At 39.2% G+C, this 20,436-nt stretch overlaps 1 protein-coding gene across 29 annotated transcripts in view; it reads left to right on the forward strand.

The window, feature by feature from the left end:
* The window catches only part of clasp2 (cytoplasmic linker associated protein 2), a 320,784-nt gene that overhangs the window by 170,453 nt on the left and 129,895 nt on the right, over positions 1–20,436 (forward strand). For 17 of the 29 annotated variants that reach the window (XM_043688884.1, XM_043688883.1, XM_043688861.1 and 14 more), the window contains 5 exons: positions 7,887–7,910; positions 9,341–9,445; positions 9,616–9,642; positions 14,430–14,456; positions 15,843–16,013. In XM_043688884.1, the coding sequence (XP_043544819.1) occupies positions 7,887–7,910; positions 9,341–9,445; positions 9,616–9,642; positions 14,430–14,456; positions 15,843–16,013 (354 nt within the window). The remainder of the gene's footprint in view (positions 1–7,886; positions 7,911–9,340; positions 9,446–9,615; positions 9,643–14,429; positions 14,457–15,842; positions 16,014–20,436) is intronic. The other 12 variants (XM_043688874.1, XM_043688878.1, XM_043688872.1 and 9 more) reach the window with 4 other exon arrangements.

Below are 20,436 nucleotides of genomic sequence, written 5' to 3' on the forward strand. Positions count from 1 at the left end.
AATTCCCCTCCCCCAATCTCATCCCAGATCCAATTTGGCACTGCCTCTTGAACTGTCCTACCTGTCCGTCTTCCTTCCCACCTATCGGCTCCACCGTTCGCTCCAACCTGTTACCATCACCCCCCACCTTCATCTATCTATTGCACTCCCAGCTACCCAGTCCCTCCCATTTTTCTATCAGTCCCCTTCGGCCCCTCCACATTCCTGATGAAGAGCTTATGCTCAAAATGTCAACTCTCCTGCTCCTTGGATGCTGCCTGACCTGCTGTACTTTTCCAGCACCACACTTTTTGACTCTGATTTCCAGCAACTGCAGTCCTCACTTTCTTTTAGCCAATCCTGTATGCATGCTAATATACTTCCTCCAATACCAAGGGTTCTTATTAAATGTCTTCTGAAATCCAACTAAATTGCATCCACTTCTTTAGCTTTATCTAACCTGGTTATTACCTCCTCAAAGAATTTCCCTTTCATGAAGCCATGCTGGCTCTATTTGATCATATGACATATTTCTAAATACTTTGCTATTATATCCTTTATAATGGACTCTTGACATTTTCTCAACAATAGATACAAAGTTAACTGGGGTGTAGTTACCTTTGTTTTGTCTCCTTCACTTTTTAAATAGAGCTGTTACATTGGAGGCTTGCAAATTTTCTGGGACTGTTCCAGAATCTAAGGATTCTTGGAAGATTACTATCAGTGCATCTGCTACTTTTACAAACCCAAACCCTAAGAAATAGGAACAGGAGTAGATTGTTTGGGTCCTTGAGCCTTCTGTGCCATTCAGTAGGATCATGGCTGATCCAACGTTCCTCATACAGTATCTATTCTCCTGTATTTTCCCCATTTCCCTTGATTCTTCTACTGATCACGAATCCACCTATCTCAGCCTCAATTGTATATGTATCTCTGCTCTGCCAGCTCTATGTGGCAATGAGTTCCAAAAACACTCAACCCTCTGAGAGACGAATGTTTTGCTGATCTCAGTCTTAAATTTCTGAGACTATGCCTTGTGGTTCTAGACTGTCCTATAAAGCGAAACATCCTGTCAGTGTTCACCCTGTCAAGCCCCTATATATTTCAGTGAGATCACCTCTCATTCTCTTTAACTCCAGTGAGAAGACTCCCAATCTGTTTAGCTTCTGTTCATGAGACAGTCCCTCCATATCAGGGATCATCTTTGTGAATTTAATGAATTGCTTCCAATGAAATGATATATTTTCTTAAATATGGGAACCATAACAGTTCACAGTACTCTTAATTATGGTCTTATCAGCACCTTGTACAATTGTAGTAAGACTTCCTTACTCTTATACTCCAACCCCCTTGAAGTAAGTGCCAACACATTCTATTAGACTTCCTGATCACCTGGCAACTGTGTCCCAGCTTTGTGTTTCATGCAGAAATATCTCCAAGTCCCTTTATGTTTCAGCTTTCTGCAGATTGTCTCCATTTAAGTAACTAACTTTTGTTTCCCCTTCCAAAACCCAAGCTAGAATGCATCCCATTAGTTCCAGGAGAATTTTGGTGTTTCGACCCATTAGATTCCCTACCACTTTTTCACTGTTGATAGCTATTGTGTTTATTTCCTGTTCATTTGCTTCTTGAATATTTAGTTAGTGGGAATGCTGATAGTGTTTTCTACTGTGAAAACTGACAAAAAATATTTATTCAACTCATCTGTCATTTCCTGTTTCTCCATTATTATATCCCCAGTCTAATTCTCCAAGGGTCTATATTCACTTCAACGCATCTCTTCATTTTAATGTATTTAAAGGATCTTTTGCCGTCTGTCTTGATATTACTTAGAAATATATCCTCAAAATTTATTTTCTCCCTCTTTATTGTTTTCTTAGTCATCTTTTGTTGATTTTTCAAATTTTCCCAATCCTCTGACTTGCCACTAATCTTTTCCACATTTTGTTTTCTTCTTTCAATTTGGTCATAGAGTCATACAACATGGAAATAAACCCTTTGGTCCAACTTGTTATCACCAACCAGATATACCTGTTTGACCTATTCCCATTTGCTAACATTTGGCCCATATTCCTCTCAACCCTTCCTATTCATATACCCACCCAGATGCCTTTTAAATGTTGTAATTTTATCAGCCTCCACCATTTCCTCTGGCAGCCCTTTCTGTATGTGCACCACCCTCTGTGTGGAAAAAGTTACCCCTCAGGTCCTTTTTGAATCTTTCACCTCTTCACCTTAAACCAATGTGCTCTAGTTTTGGACTCTCCCACCGTAGGAAAAAGACATTGGTTATTCACACTTTCCATGCTCCTCGTGATTTTATAAACCTCGAAGGTCACCCCTCAACAGATGCCTCCAACACTCAAGGGAAAAAAGCCCTAGCCTAATCAGCCTATCTCAATAACTCAAACCCTTTGGTTCCAGCAACATCCTTATAAATCTTTTCTGCACCCTCTCAGGTTTAACAAAATCCTTCCTTTGGAAGAGTGACTAAAATTGTTTGCAGTATTCTAAAAGTGGTCTCAGCTGCAACATGATATCCCAACTCCTCTCCTCTTCTCTCCTTGTCTGACCAATGAAGGCAAGCAGCAAAACACCACCATCAGCACCCTGTCCACTTGCAACTCCATTTTCAAGGAACTATGCATCTGACCCCTAGGTCTCTTTGTTTGGCAACATTCCCCAGAGCCCTACCACTAATTGTATAAGTCCTGGCCTGGTTTGCCTTTGCAAAATGCAACACCTCACATCTATTTAAATTAAACTCCATCTGCCACTCCTTGGTCCTTTGGCCTATCTGATCAAGGTCCTGTTGTACTCAGATAGTTATCACTGTCCATTACATGATCAGTTTTGGCAAGACCTGTAAACTTACTAACCAGGCTTCCTACAGTCACATCCAAATCACTTGTATAAATGATGAAGAGCAGTGGACCCAGTACTGATCCTTGTGACACACCATTGGTCACAGGCCTCCAGTCTGAAAAGCAACCCTCCATCGTCACCCTCTGTCTCCTACCTTCAAGCTAATTTTGTATCCAATTGGCTAACTTCCCCTGGTTCCTATGTGATCTAATCTGATTAATCAGTTTACTATGCGGAGCATTGTTGAACACTTTGCTGAAATCTATAAAGACAAAATCCATCGCTCTCCAGCGCATCTCCTCCACTTGCCGCACCACCACCCTTGAACCCCACTCTTCCCAACGCAACAGGGACAGAACCTCCCTTGTTCTCAGCTTCCACCCCACCAACCTCCACATACATCGCATCATCCTCCATCACTTCCACCACCTACAAACTGACCCCACCTACAGAGACATATTTCCCTCCCCACCCCTATCAGCGTTCCAGAGAGACCTTTCCCTCCACGGCTCCCACGTCAGGTCGGTGCCCCCCACCACCACCACCAGCCCACATCTCACACCTGGCACCTTCCCCTGCCACCGCAGGAAGTGCAAATCCTGCACCCACCTCCATCCAAGGCCTTAAAGGATCCTTCCACATGTGATAGAAATTTACCTATACCTCCACCAATGTCATCTACTGGATTCAATGTGGATATTGCTCCCAATGTAGTCTCTACATTGGGGAGACAGGACACCTCCTTGTGGATCATTTCAGAGAACATCTCTGGGACACCTGCACCAACCAACCCCACTGCCCCATGGCTGAACACTTCAATTCCCCCTCTCAGTCAGTCAAGGACATGCAGGTCCTGGCCCTCCTCCATAGCCAAGCCCTCATGCCTGGAGGAAGAACGCCTCATAATCCACCTTGGGACCCTGCAACCAAGCGGGATCAATGTGGATTTCAACAGTTTCCTAATTTCCCCTCCCCCCACATTATCCCAGTCCAAAGCAACCAACTCAGCACAACATGTTTGTAATTTTTATTAATGACTTGGAAGAGGGAGTCGAAGGGTGGGTCAGTAAATTTGCAGATGATACGAAGATTGGTGGAGTTGTGGATAGTGAGGAGGGCTGTTGTCGGCTGCAAAGGGACTTAGATATGATGCAGAGCTGGCCTGAGGAGTGGCAGATGGAGTTCAACCCTGCCAAGTGTGAGGTTGCCCATTTTGGCCTATGGAGTATTATCGTTCATTAGCAGAGGGATTGAATTCAAGAGTCGTGAAGTGATGTTGCAACTGTACAAGACTTTGGTTAGGCCACATTTGGAGTACTGTGTGCAGTTCTGGTCGCCTCACTTTAGGAAAGATGTGGAAGCTTTGGAGAGGGTGCAGAGAAGATTTACCAGGATGTTGCCTGGAATGGAGAATAGGTCTTATGAGGATAGGTTGAGCGTGCTAGGCCTTTTCTCATTGGAACGGAGAAGGATGAGGGGTGACTTGATAGAGGTGTATAAGATAATCAGGGGAATAGATAGAATAGACAATCAGAAACTTTTTCCACGGGTACAACAGAGTGTTACAAGGGGACATAAATTTAAGGTGAAGGGTGGAAGGTATAGGGGAGATGTCAGGGATAGGTTCTTTACCCAGAGAGTGGTGGGGGCATGGAATGCGCTCCTATGGGAGTGGCAGAGTCAGAATCTTTGGTGACCTTTAAGCGGCAATTGGATAGGTACATGGATGGGTGCTTAAGCTAGGACAAATGTTCGGCACAACATCGTGGGCCGAAGGGCCTGTTCTGTGCTGTATTGTTCTATGTTCTATGTTCTATGAGGTAATAGTCCAACAGGTTTATTTGAAAGTATAAGCTTTCAGAGTGCTGCTGCTTCATCAGGTAACTAGTGGGTCAGGATCATAGGACACAGATTTTCTAGTAAAAGATCAAAGTGTCATACAACTGATGCGATATATTGAACAAACCTAGATTGCTATTAAGTCTTTAATCACTTTGAATAGGGATGCAGGTTTCGATTGATTAATATGTAAATCCCAGAATTTAACAGCAATCTAGGTTTGTTCAATACATCCCATTATTTGTTTGGCAGTTTGATCTTTTACTATAAATTCTGTGTCCCATGATCCTGCCCCATTAGTTACCGTATGAAGGAGTAACGTTCGAAAGCTTGTACTTTCAAATAAACCTGTTGGACTATAACCTGAGTTTTGTGTGATTTTTAACTTGTGTGATTCACTGCTCACAGTGTGGTCTCCTCTACATTGTGGAAACAAAGTGTAAACTGAGTGACCTCTTAGCAGAACACTTGGGTTCTATCTGCAATAAAGACTCTGAGCTTCCAGTTACCTGCCATTTCAACACACCACCCTGTTCCCTAGTCAACATCGCTGTCTCCAGTGAAACTCAACACAAGGTGGAAGAACAGCACCTCATTTTCCACTTGGGGATTCTGCAGTCTTCCGGACTCACTATCGAGTTCAATAACTTTAGGGCTTGAGCGCTCCTGTGTACTTCCCCAACCCCCCACACCCCAGGTCTTGTTGTCACGTAGTCTGCTATTATACACCACCCATTGTTAGATACTAACTTTCCCCGTTAATAGCTAATCACCCTCTTAGCCAGATTCACTCCTTTGTCTGTCCAACTGCTGTGCTCTTTCTAATTGGGCTCAATCTCCACCTATCGTTTGCTCTTTTCCCCCCCTTCATCTTCTGCATATGAACCAACATTTTCCTAGCTATCATTAGTTCTGCAGAAGGGTCACTTGACCCAAAACTGTGATTTCTCTTCTCAGGTGCTGCCTGATCTGCTGAGCTTTTCCAGAAATTTCTATTTTTGTCTTTGCTTTACAACATCTGCAGTCCTTTGGGTTTTTATATACAACAAGCAATGAACTCCAGTAACTTGTTTTCAGAAGAGAAACAATTCCTTCCTTGGTCCTTATTTTTATAAAGTCCTTTTCCATTTTAGCCCACAATCAAAAATACGTAAAAATAAAAGAAATGTGGCTTTTGCAAAGTATGGTGAAGGAGTTTACAGGAGAGATTGCCCTCTCTCTCTCTCTCTCTTTTTTCTCTCTCTCTCTTTCTCTCTCTCTCTCTCTCTCTCTCTCTCTCGAACCATTAGCTGGTGGCACTATAGCTTGGCTTTATTGGTTAAATTATAGGATTTGCATCACTCACTCAAGACAGAGATTAATTGGCTGGTAGTTACACCACTCAAAGATCACATATGAGTGCTGCTGGCTCTACTGTAAGTGGCCTGAAGTTTATCATGGCTGCTGTGGGAAACTAAGTCTTGGGGTTTTACACTATGAAGGAACTCAAGAGCATAGAAGGAGGGGAGGAGGCCTATGAATTGTTGATTGGCATCTTCAGAGGAATGTTCTACATGTACACCTGAATGAGGTGCCCCCTTACTTTCCCACCTTTGCTCATGTAGGCATTTAAAAATGATCTTCCCACTTCTGTCTAACTGCTCACAGCAGACATATTTTCATGTAGGCATTATTGGGCTCAATTTAATTTTTAACGGGCTCCAGCCCCCTCTCATCATTCATACTAGGGGTTACTTTGTGAGATCAGCTGGGCACCCAATCTATTTTATGTGCCCTTAGCCAAAATAAAGCACCTGGTGAGAGCATGTAATATCCAGATCACGGTTTCTTGTACGATAACCTTCACATTATTGCTTGCATTGATCCTTACAACACACAAGAGGCTGTTCAGTCCATTGCATCTGTATTAACCCATTGAAGGAGCAATTTACCAAATGAAATACCTCTGTCTTTTCCCTGTTGTTCTGCAGTTTCTTTTTCCCTTTTCACAGAATGATCCAGTTCTTTTCTGAAACCATCTGTTGATCCAGCTGCTACCACAGTTTCAAGCAATGCATTCAAAATCTCAACTACTTAATACATGAAAATGTTTTTCCAAATATTTCTGACAATTGCTGATTTTAACAATTATCTTGAATCTGTGCCCAGTGGTTCTTAATTCTTCTATCAATGGGAACAGTTTCTCCCTAGTGATTGTCCAGAGCCATGATTATTTCAGACATCTTTATTAAATATCCTGTCAACCTTCTTTTCTTTGAAATTTTCTAATTTCTTTCTGTTATTGAAATCCACCACCCTTGGAACCATTCTAACAAATATTTTCTGCACATTTTCTAATGCCTTCATGTCCTTCCTAAAGTATGGTCCTTGAGCCTTCTGTGCCTCTAGTTGAGATCAAACCAATATCTCACACAGGTTTAAAATAACTTTCTTGTTTCTTAGTTCTCAGCAGTCCTATTGATAAACCCAAGTTGGTATATACTTGATTAACTGCTCTCAATTTATCATGCCACCTTTGATGATTTATGCTTATATGCACCCAGGTCCCTCTGCTTGTGTATCCCCTTTAGGATTGTACCCTTTGTTTTATATTGTTTGTCTATGTTGTTACAACCAAAGTGAATCAACTGCATGCATTCTGCATCTGTTCCAGCTGTTCACACCTATTCCATCAACCTTTGTGTGTCCCATACACTCGCGTGATTCACAAATCTTCGAAGTTTTGTTTCAGCTGCTAGTTTTGAACTTGTGCCCTTGCATCAAGGTCTTATACTAATATCAGGAAGATCAGGAGTCCTAAAATTGATTTCTCAGAATTACCACCTGACACCACCTTCCAACATATATAAAAAAATTATTTGTTTTGTACTCTTTGTTTCCTATCACTCAACCAATTTTGTATTCACGTTGCTACTATCTCTTTTGTTCTATGACAGTCAACTTTGGTCATAAATCATGCTTCTGGAATGTAAATTACATAAACAGTATACCTTTATTAGACTTCTGTATTATTTAAATCTCAAGGAAGTTAGTTAAACACAATTTCCCCTTAACAAATCCTTGTTGGCCTTCTTAAATATTTGATGAATTGTTAGATGTCCTGTTTCCAAATGCCATAAGTAATTGTTTCACCTATGGAGATTATTGTACATGAAATCTAACATCATAACTCTTCCCTATTCTTTGCTTGCTCTCCTACAAAGATGATGCATCTGACAAGGCAGATGGTAAGAAAATTGCCTACCTGTCCTTCTTTATAATAGTGTTATAGATCTGTAACTAACATGTCTAACATGTTTATGGGTATAAATGCTGAATTTAACAATAAGTATTATTATGTCTCTTAATTGGAAGTCTGATGAATAGTCATTTATTTCATCTATCTGAAATATGTAACACGTGGGCTAGTTTCTTTCTTGAATTTCATCCCATTCAGAGACAGTATAAGTGCATTATTACATGGTATGAATCATCAGTCAAATGCATGGAGTTCAAAACTAATTGCCTACGTTTTTCTTAATAAGCTTGTAAAGCCCAAAATATCTCGTACTTTTTTCATTCATGAATGTTTACAAATTCACCATAATCCCTGAGACAAAAGTAAAGTGCTTTTATCAATTCGCCAATAATTTTACTATTAAAAGATATAATTGTACTCATTTGTTCAAAATTATGCACACTGTTGGGAACATTTTTTCTGCTAAGGAATTTGTTCTATAGATGGTCAGCACTGAGAATTTGAATTTCAGTTTTTAAGAAATTAGTTGGTAAAATGTTATTTTAAATAAATCATTCATGAAGACAGGACTGCTGTGGATCATAGCTATCTGGCCCAGCACTCTATAACAATGCTGTCAGTCATTTGGACTTGCCTTGTTCTTTGACCCTCTAACTAAATACTCCAAGATTTTGTTATTCTCTTGGGTAGAAACTATGTAAATTGTATGCTCATCCATCCATCACTATGCCAGATTGTTCTCCTTCATTGTCCTGCAGAATAAAGTCATTTCTCTTGTCTTCGTACAGCTTTTGTAAGACCCAAACTTTCTACTTAAATATTAAATCATAATTTTCTCTCATTGGTCTAATTCCTCTCTCCAAATCTCATTTGCATTTGCTTCTTTCCTTCAGAAGGAAGGAAATTTCATCTTCCCACTTTGCATTACTGAATTTAACATTATTTGTGTCCCTATTCAACCAATCTTTAATGTACTTTATATAATGGGATGATATTTGTGAAAAATGCTACTGAAATGAATTATAATAATGCACTCATTAGTTTATTGCTCTTTGGAAAAACTGCCCATTAGATGCTGCAGTATCTATTTAGCATCTATGTGTATTTTCCTGCTCTCTTAAATCCACCTTCCTCGAGTTTGAGTACCTCTATTGTTTACATCCACTTCTCTATTAACAATCTTAATTTAACTTAATCATTAGATTAAGTTAGATTATATTGTACCATTTTTATTGAGGTAGCAATCCCTTCAAAGATTCATATGCCATGAAAAATGATTTATGTTTAATAACCAAACTTTTATCTTTTACATATTTTTAACGCAAATACTCCTTGAAAAGAAAAATATATACATACACCAGTACATCATTTGTTTTAATAGATTTCCTTTTCTAACGTATATATTTATTTGCATTCTAGGTCGTATCCGTAACAGGCAGTTACTCTCAGGAACTGCCACTGGTGCTGGTGATGCTGCTGATTCTAGAGGACGAAGTCGTACAAAAATGGTGTCTCAGTCTCAACGTATGTATCTGATATGTTGTCATACAGTATGATGGAACACATCTAGTTTTATGTCAAGATAAAGCTAATATCGTTGTGTTGCTATGCACAGAGAGGATGTATCAGTGTTGCACTTACCATTTTAAATGTTGAATGATTACTAAGTTTTGAACAACTGTTCTATGTCTCAGGTTTAACATCATCTGAAGATAACAAAGGTATCTTGTTATTATTTATATTTTTGTTTTTCTTTTTGCATGTTCTGATGATTTCATGTTAAGCTAAGTGTTGTAATAGTTCGTCAAATTCCTCCCTTAAAGTAGTAGACAGCCATGAGCAGCAAATAATATGTTGCTGTTAATTTTTTTAGCTTTACCGTGAATTTTGTAAATGTAAGATAAGAGAAGCAACATTTGGCTCTTTTTATGCAGAGATTCACAATAGAAATGGTCTTCCATTTCTGTCCTTCGGACATTTCGTCTTTGTATTGTTTCATATTTTATGGTTATTTCAAGACAGGAGTAGGGAGAAGTACTTGCTCATAAAGTCAGTTTCTTTCTTGCTAGCAATATTTTAGAGTGTGGTGAAAAATATTGAATAATTAATTAATGTTTCATTGTTAATTTTTCAAAAATGATATATCAATAGGAAAGGTCAGGTAACAAACGAGCCCATGAAGAGTGGACTGAAAGTAGTATTCTGCAAATAGTTATTAAGTTTGTGTCATAATGTTGAGATGTTTGGGCTGAAAAGGTTTATCAAATGAATGTTCCTTTTTGTGGACGATGTGTGATGATTCTCTGATATGCTATGTGTATATGACATTACGCTAACCTAATTTGTATGTGTTGGCATGAGAAAAGTGTCAAGAGGAGGCAAGCTGCTTCCCAATAGAAAGGGAAAACAAAATATCACATTCACAATTACTTGTGTTCATATATTTCATGTAACAAAACATACCAAAGCACTTCGTGTAAGTATTGTCAAACAAGATTTGACATCAATCTAAGTAAGGTCCTAAATGGGCAGATAGTCAAAAGCTTTGTTAAGGAGTTTAAACTGTGAAGTTTAAGAAGAGAATGCTCGACTTTAGGACATAGGCACTTTTTAAACATTCTTAGCTGGATGGGGTCACCAAAGGTTAGCATTTGTTTCCCATCTCTAATTGCCCTTGATCTGAGTGGCTGACTAGACCGTTGTAGAGACAGTAAAGAATTGCTGTGTGTCTGCCGTGACAAGTCGGCCAAACTAGGCAAAGATGGCAGAGTTCCTTCCCAAAAGGACAGGCGTGAGCCAGATGGGTTTTTATGATAATCAACAGTGGACTAGCTTTTTATTCCAGATTTCCATTGATTCAAATTCTACCATCTGACATGGAGGAATTTAACCAATGTCCCTGAATGATTAACCTAGGGTTCCGGATTACTATTCCAGTGACATTAGCACTACACCACCACCTCCAAGTTGGCAGCAAGCCAGCTTTTTCCTACCTCATATTCATGCTTTGAGGTAGGAAAAAGCATGGATGAGGATTGAATGATGAATAAGTGTTGCCATTGCAAAATTAGTATTTTTCATGAAGTCTGTGTGTCACATTAGACCTAAGCATCATTTGCATGAAATATTAAATTAAGGCTATCAGTCTGTTTCGGTCAAAGTTAAAAATCTTTTGGTAAGATTCATTATTGAACTGAGTGTGCTACTGCACTCTCAACAGTGGTGCTGAAAAATCCAATGAATAACTCAGCAGTGTTTACAGGATATTGCTGATAGAAGATTACTGTAACCTGCTTAAGTCACTGCACTCCAATTAGTAATCTATTGCATTAAGTCCTTTTCATTCAGATAAATAACCCTACAAATGCAATAGTTTGATTACCATATGTCTTTTTTATCTCTGATTTAAGATGGGTAGTTTTATAATTTTGAATCCTTTTTTCTGAGCTATTTTACTCATAGACTGAGGCACTGGAGCTGAAGCTGACCACCACAACCTCTATCCACGTCAAGCTTGTCTTAATCCACACAAGATAGGGATTGAACTATTGTGTTCACTTGTCTGTGTTGGTAAAAGTAAAGTTACCATAGTCCTGTTGGACCATAAGACTGCTCTCACATTAGAGAGAGAGAGACAACTGCTGGTGGTGGTGGTGGGATCATCACACTTCAGTTGAGGCAACAGGTTGAGTGAGTCCTATGTGATCATGTCAGCTGCAGTGGGAATTGAACCCATGCTGTTGGTGTCACTTTGCATTGCAAACCAGCTGTCCAACCAAGTGAGCTAACCAACCACACTGCTGATATACTACTGCAGCTTGAATTGAATCTGACCACTGTTATAAGAATTGTGTTGGCAAATTAAATTTAGAAAACACAGCATATTAGATAAGGTGGGTAGGGATTCAGAAGTGAAAATAAGCAGGGAATTAGATGAATCTGACCTTCAACAGCACTATATTTTATGTAATTTTACAGCTTTTGAATAAAACTTCATGATTTAACTGTTTGAACCGCAAGAAATGTTTATAAATTGTATCCTTGACCCTCAAAACCTTTTGCACGCTTATGGTGAATGCTCTAAGTAAATAGGTTTCAGGATGAATTTTTTGCTTAATGCATCTTCCCTTATATTCCCTCTTCTCCTTGTCCAATTTTCTAACACTTGATCTATAAACGTGTTGATCGTGGCACTTCAGGTACCTGCACAATTTTTTTAAAAAAAATGTGTTTTGCCCCCACCAGTCTTTCAGTAAATGGATTCCAAAACTTGGCCATCCTTTGGATGAAAACTTTGCTCCTTAAATCCCCTCAAATCTATCTATCACTTACTTTAAAACCTTACACTCTGGAAATTGGCCTATTTATTGATTTGAAATTAGTCCTCCTTATCCACTTTCTGTAGGCCCCTAATAATTTTCTGCACCTCAGTTAAGTCTCCTCTTGTCTCTTCTGTTTCAAAGAAAAAAATCCTCAGCCTATCCATATTTCTTAATCAATAAAATTCTCTATGCTAAGAAACATCCTTGAAAGTTATGTTAGTGCCCTGTCTGTGCATAACTAACATATAGAACATATTACAACAATTATCCTGCACTCTGTTGTGTTGCCCTGATGCACTTGTGTAATACGATGTGCCTGTAAAACACATAAGACAACACTTTTCACTGTACCTAAGTATACATAGAGTCATATATGACAGTGATAATTCAAATCAAGTCAAATGCCCATGCAGTGCATTAAACTTGTGAACCACGAATATGCATGTTTGAAAGCCGTGTTGTGTCAAATGTTTAATATTTTAAAAAGCAATAAAATGACTCACGAGGTTCTGTTAAATTTGCAATCAACTCATTTTTGCTGAAAACACCCAATAAAAATCCAGGCACAAATTAACACAACTTCACAAAGAAAAACTGAAAGAACTGTGGTTGCTGAAAATCAGAAATAAAAACAGAAATTGCTGGAGACGTTCAGCAGGTCTGGCAGCATCTGTGGAGAGAAATCAAGAGTTAATGTTTCGAGTTGAGTGACCCTTCCTCGGAACAGACACAAATGCTGCCAAACGTGCTGAGCGGTTCCAGCAATTTCTGTTTTTGTTTCAATTTCATAAAGTTCCATTGCAGTTTGCATAAATTAGGATTAAAAGTATTTTAAATGTTTTCAAATTGTTTGGTTAGCTTCCATCTCCATTACTCAATGCACAATGCTCTGTATATTTCATAAACCATGACTAAATAACCTGGATTATTTTCTTGCTACTTGAGCTGCTGACTACTACTTCTAACTTTACTTTCTGAATAACTTAAGTTATTTTTTGAGTTTGCGTTTGTGAGTGCAACAAATTTTAGTTTGTGTAGAAAACACTTTGGAAAACAGTTTTATCAGTTGCATTGTTGGGAAGGGGCATTGCAACAAAGCCATAAAGTTTGCAATTTAGTGACCATTTATATTTGAAAAAATGTTTTCTTTTATTTTCTTTCACATGAGTGAAATGTAAGTGGTCTCTATTTGTATTGTCCAATCAACATGGTTATAGACAACTTCACCAAATGTTACAACCTTAAGTATACTGTATCTCAGTATAAGTCCAATCCCAGATAATTTGTACAGTATCAATAGAAGCATATTCTGTATTTTATACATTTTCTTCATTTAATTCAAAGCACATATTTTGCATAATCACAAAAGCCACAGTGATGTGCAGATAAATTCTATATTTTTGTGCACTGTTTTAATGTGTGCCCAAATTTTGTTCCATGCCAATTTTCTTTGATTTCCCTTATGGAATAGCTGAAGGAAAATAACATTTTAACTTGCTTTGCACTGGTAATGCTAGTAATGCAGACTATGGTCATGCCTCTATCAGCCTCCTTTTGGGAACAAAGTCTGTTATTATGAAATAACTTGAATGTGCAAGAACTGACCAAACTCATTCCAAGTGTGTTCCACACACCTAAGCATGAAGGATTCCTAACGCCAGATTTGTGAAGTGAATGCTTTAACTGTTGCTTTATTTGTCAGTTCATTTATCAGAACTTGTTAGTTCTATGTCATCTTGCTCCTGATGTACTAAAATTCTCACCTAAGAATTTCATTGCTCCGTGTTTGCTTGCTTTTTAGGATTTTATTTCTTGGCTTGTCTTGAACTTTTCAAAAAAAGACTTACTATATTATCTCCATGAGTGACTGCACGTTTCTATGCTCTCCACAGTAAATTGGAGAAAGTCTCTTGTTAGTATAAATTTACTATGGCAGAATAATATGCATATGCACTTGCATATGCCTCTTAATTTCATCTGCATTATGGATAAGTCAAGTATTTAGAGTTCTTCAGCATGCTGCTTTGGCGCAATCTTTCATGTTTGTAGTGAACTGACCAAAGCTTTGTTTCCTCAGTTTTCCATTCATATAAATCTACTTTGTTCCTTTCCTTGTCACGGATTGCCAAACAACAAAATACACAAAACAAATTATAAACCCTAATCGTGCCTTTACACTTGTTCAGGATTACAGTCTACCAACCCAAATAGTGGTAAGATTCTCTGTATTTTAGCTGTAGTGTCTGTTGTATGCTTGTCATTTTCATGCATTTCTGCAGTTAGAAACGTGTGTGTCTGTGTATTTATATTATGTCCATATTTTATGCATATTATTTGTGTTCTTCATGTCATACACATATATATAATGTACATATATTTCTATATAGTATACAGAAAATTTTGTAAAACTGATATGAAAATACAGTGCATGAAACAAGCAATCTATTAACATCTTTTGAGTTGTGGGTAGAAACAAAGCATAAGATATGATTTTCATACTTTAAGCCCTTTGCCAAACTGGAAGATAACCAGTTCAAGATAATCAGTTCCTTTATAGAACTGAGTAAAATGAAAAAAGACTGAAAGTAAAAAATGAAATATGAAGTGAATATTGCCAATAATGTAACAAATTAGAAATTTTGGGAATTCTATAATAAGGGCCATTTTTGCAAGTATTCTCTTTTGTTTTATTTCTCCATATCTCTGTTTAATTTTGAAAATGAAATCGGTTAGAAATCTCCGGGGATATTATTGACGTCATGATTCAAGAAACTTCACTAAAGTGACTTGCTTCCCATGTGTGATACGCATTTTAGTTAAGCCATTACTTCCAGCCTATTTAGTCCATCACATTTGATTTCTGATGTTAAGCTCAAGGTTAAAAATGCACTGTGTTCATTTCTAGTTACATATCATATTTTTTGATTATTTAAATGTTAAAAATTGCCAACTCTGAAAGTGACATGCTGTGTCTTCTTGTTTACAACAATCTAAAATTAGCCAATTTTATCTTTTATGTGGCTTTAACTTTGTAAAGCCAGATGCAGTGAATAATAGTTTTTTTTAATGCAGTTACAGAAAATACTTCATGAAAGACTCAAATTATCAGTTTTGATAGTTTTTGCTTAACTCGCAGTACTGGAACTAAACATTGATAATACCTGTATTACCAGATTATTTTTACTCAAACTGCACATTTTATTTTGCTGATAGCTTTAACTATCCATGTAGTTAAAAACTTTTGTATTACAGCAGTTTGTGCATATGTGGAAGCAACAATGACAATGTGAGCAAACATGGTTCTCGTCTCTCCAAAAGCAAATTACTACCTATGCTGGAAATTTAATAAAAATATAAAAATGCTGCAGATGTTCATCAAGCCTGGCAACATCTGTGAAGAGAGAAACATAGCTAGTTTTCAAATTGTGATCTTTCAGAGTCGATGAAAGGTTGAGATCTGAAACAGTAATGCAACTTCTCCCTCCACGGACGTTGCCAAACCAACTGAATATGTCTAGCCTTTTCTGTTCTGGTTCTAATTGCTTTTCCTTTTGCCATCTAAACAGAAATGGACTGTTTTCTGTATATTTTTATTTCAGCCGCCAGTCGCTCTGGTTCTCCCGGAAGAGTATTGAGTAGTACAGCACTTTCAACAGTGAACATTGGAACTCAGCGAGTCATGCCCACAGGAGCTCCAGGGCAAAAACGCAGCAAAATACCACGTAGTCAAGGATGCAGCAGAGAAGCAAGCCCGTCTCGATTGACTTTAGGTAAAAAAAAATGTTTATGCCTGTTTAGTTACTAATTTATCCCTGGTAGCACTTCTCTTATTTCCTTACTACATGCTGTTCCTCAATGAAACTGAAAGTTTGTGATCTATTTCAAACCAAAGATGTCATCTGAAAATCTCTTCAATGCCCATGCTACCACCTCCTCTATAATCACATTATCATGTTCTGTATCAGATAATGCCCACAATGCATAATAGACTGCTTTGTGACACCCATCTGTTTGCACCTGGAGGAACACCACCTGTAAACCTGTTATTATCTTTGAAAATGTAGGATTATGATGTGCTAACACATCTGCATATGTAAACATTTCCTTAATCTTCTGAAAAGCATCTTCTTGATGAGAATTGCATACTTGTGTCTTCTTGAGTTATTTCAAAGATGCTGTGATATAGTGGAACCTTGATTATCCGAAGGAGATGGGCGGGTTCTGTTTCCTTCGGATAATTGATTATTCGGTTAATTGATTTAATGCCTTTCCTCTGGGGCTCGCAGTTTTCTGTTAAGTCTGCTTCCCATTCAGGAGTTAAGTCTGCTTCCCATTCAGGAGACTAGGCAGCAGCTCATTGTGCACACGAGTGCCCACCCCGCTCCCCTCCACCCCCCCCCAACTCCGTTCAACACCCCTCCGTCCCCTCCACCCCTGTCCGCCCCCAACCCCAACCAACACTGCTCCCTCGCCTGCCCCTCTAACCCCGTCCAACATTGCCCCCGCCCCTCTCTGGGGCAGCCAGACTGGACACCAACAACAAGATTGCTGCTGCTGCTGCCTTTTGGGGGGGGCGGGGAGGTGTCTCCAAATAGCGCATGTACATGCACACACACAGCCACACAACTTTTTACTGCAACTTTTTGACAGGTTCTACCTTTGCCCTGAACAGGACAATGTTGGAGAGATTATCTGGGGGAGGAGGGTTCAGGGTACACTCCTGTTTAGAACTCGAGGGAAATTTTGTGGGGAGAGAGAGAGGATGGGTGGTCAGTCATTTGGACTTGGTGCCTGGGCTCCCATCAGTCCAGGGCTGCTCTCGGCAGCATTTCTGTAAGCAGATTTCACTTTTAATCACTGTAAACAAAAGACCCCATCAGTGTTGGAAACATATCTTTGATGTAATTTTTCTATCAGGACCTCAAGATCACCTTTGGACAATCTGATATTTGGATAATTGCTTTTGCCTGTAAGATTCACTGTTCTCAAGAATCTTTGAAGGTCATACGAATTAGCAGCAGGAGTAGGCCACTTCGTCCTTGAGCCAGCAACATGATTCGATATTATTATGACCAATTTAAATACTTCACATTCCTGATGAGCCCTGATAACCTTGTGCTTCCTTGCACATCAAGAATCTACCTATGTTTGTTGTAAAAATATTCAAAGACTCTGCTTTGATAGAGTAACCATTCTCAAACACTACATTGTTAAAACCTTTGTGATGCACCACTTCACCACGAGGAAACTAGCCTAGTATTTTTATTTCAGAAAGTTGTTTATTAACTGATTTTGGTAAGGGATGCAACATCTTTCTTCGTGTATAAAGGCACAAGAGTTTCACATGTTTGTTCATTATCGTGCTGTATTTTGTTTCTAACTTTCCTAATCCATTGAGCAAATTGGAATATTCCTTTTCAAAAGAACTCTAATTTGTATTGACCTTAACCTATTGCACCTTTTGAATGAGATTAAGGTCAATATACATTATTTAGTAGTGAATTCTCAGGAGTGTTTGATTTCCCATGTGTTTGAGGTGCTTGTAATATACTATTATCATTAAGTGCAATGCACCCTGGACCATATAGGTGAACTTCTACTAAGTGTAAACAGTGTTTTGCCAACCAAGGCTTACTGCTTGATAATATTGTGATACTTGTTCCCATGTCTAACTTAAATTTGTAAGATACTCATTGACTGCTGGCCAAATATCTCAAAAACTTGAAGTTCTAAATTGGAGAAAGGCCAATTTTGACGGTAATAGGCAAGACCTTGTGAAAGCTGATTGGAGGCAGATGTTCGCAGGTAAAGTAATGGCTGGAAAATGGGAAGCCTTCAGAAATGAGATAACGAGAATCCAGAAGACGTATATTTCTGTCAGGGTGAAAGGAAAGGCTGGTAGGTATAGGGAATGCTGGATGACTAAAGAAATTAAGGGTTTGGTTAAGAAAAAGAAGGAAGCATATGTAAGGTATAGACAGGTTAGAGCGAGTGAATCCTTAGAAGAGTATAAAGAAAGTAGGAGTATACTTAAGAGGGAAATCAGGAGGACAAAAAGGGGATATGAGATAGCTTTGGCAAATAGAATTAAGGAGAATCCAAAGGATTTTTACAAATACATTAAGGGCAAAAGGGTAACTCGGGAGAGAATAGGGTCCCTCGAAGATCAGCAATGTAGCCTTTGTGTGGAGCCGCAGAAAATGGAGGAGATACTAAATGAGTATTTTGCATCAGTGTTTACTGTGGAAAAGGATATGGAAGATATAGACCGTAAGGAAGTAGATGGTGACATCTTGCAAAATGTCCAGATTACAGAGGAGAAAGTGCTGGATGTCTTGAAACGGGTAAAGGTGGATAAATCTCCAGAACCTGATCAGGTGTATCCGAGAACTCTGTGGGAAGCTAAAGAAGTGATTGCTGGGCCTCTTGCTGAGATATTTGTATCATCGATAGTCACAGGTGAGGTGCCGGAAGACTGGAGGTTGGCAAACATGGTGCCACTGTTTAAGAAAGGCGGTAAGGAGAAGCCAGGGAACTATAGACCGGTGAACCTGACCTCGGTGGGCAAGTTGTTGGAAGGAATCCTGAGGGACAGGATGTATATGTATTTGGAAAGGCAGGGACTGCTTGGGAATAGTCAACATGGCTTTGTGCGTGGGAAATCATGTCTCACAAACTTGATTGAATGTTTTGAAGAAGTAACAAAGAAGATTGATGAGGGCAGAGCAGTAGATGTAATTCAAATGAACTTCAGTAAGGCATTCGACAAGGTTCCCCACGGGAGACTGATTAACAAGGTTAGATCTCATGGAATACAGGGAGAACTAGCCATTTGGATACAGAACTGGCTCAAAGGCAGAAGACAGAGGGTGGTGGTGGTGGAGGGTTGTTTTTCAGACTGGAGGCCTGTGACCAGTGGAGTGCCACAAGAATCAGTGCTGGGCCCTCTATTTTTTGTCAATTACATAAATGATTTGGATGAGAGCATAAGAGGTACAGTTAGTAAGTTTGCAGATGACACAAAAATGGGAGGTGTAGTGGACAGCGAAGAGGGTTACCTCTGATTACAACAGGATCATGACCAGATGGGCCAATGGACTGAGAAGTGGCAGATGGAGTTTAATTCAGATAAATGCGAGGTGCTGCATTTTGGGAAAGCAAATCTTAGCAGGACTTATACACTTAATGGTAAGGCCGTAGGGAGTGTTGCTGAACAAAGAGACCTTGGAGTACAGGTTCGTAGCTGTAGGTTCAAGGAAAGTGGAGTTGCAGTTGGATAGGACAGTGAAGAAGGCATTTGGTATGCTTTCCTTTATTGGTCAGAGTATTGAGTACAGGAGTTGGGAGGTCATGTTGCGGCTGTATAGGACATTGGTTAGTCCACTGTTGGAATATTGCGTTGCAGTTCTGGTCTCCTTCCTATCGAAAAGATGTTGTGAAACTTGAAAGGGTTCAGAAAAGATTTACAAGGATGTTGCCAGGGTTGGAGGATTTGAGTTAAAAGGAGAGGCTGGATAGGCTGGGGCTTTTATCCCTGGGGCGTTGGAGACTGAGGGGGTGACCTTACAGAGGTCTATAAAACCATGAGAGGCATAGATAAGGCAGTTAGCTTTCCCCCATTGTAGGGAAGTCTAAATCTAGATGGACAAGGTTAAGGGGAGAGATACAAAAGGGTCCAGAGTGGACAATGTTTCCACACAGAGGGTGGTGAGAGTCTGGAACTGTCGCGGCAACTTTTTCATGCAGAGGGTGGTACGTGTATGGAATGAGCTGCCAGAGGAAGTGGTGAAGGCTGGTACAATTGCAACATTTAAGAGGCATTTGGATGGGTATATGAATAGGAAGGCTTTGGAGGGATATGGGCCGGGTGCTGGCAGGTGGGACTGGATTGGGTTGGGATATCTGGTCGGCATGGACGGGTTGGACCGAAGGGTCTGTTTCCATGCTGTACATCTCTATGACTCTACTATCTTCCCTGTAGCAAACTTTGGGGTTGTCTTCTTGTGAAGGTTGTTCAACCTCATTTACCACTCGTCGTTCTTTGACTTTTTTTTTTGCTTATCTATGGCTGTGTTCTGCTTTGACGCATTTTCTGAAAGTGACCTATTATTTTTAAACAAGAAGTATAGGTTTTGATCGCTGGGCATTGTTTGCATTTGTGATGTTTCTTTCTCCACAGCATTGACATCAACT

This window comes from Chiloscyllium plagiosum, chromosome 4 (genome assembly GCF_004010195.1).
Source record: "Chiloscyllium plagiosum isolate BGI_BamShark_2017 chromosome 4, ASM401019v2, whole genome shotgun sequence".
Lineage (NCBI taxonomy): Eukaryota > Metazoa > Chordata > Chondrichthyes > Orectolobiformes > Hemiscylliidae > Chiloscyllium > Chiloscyllium plagiosum.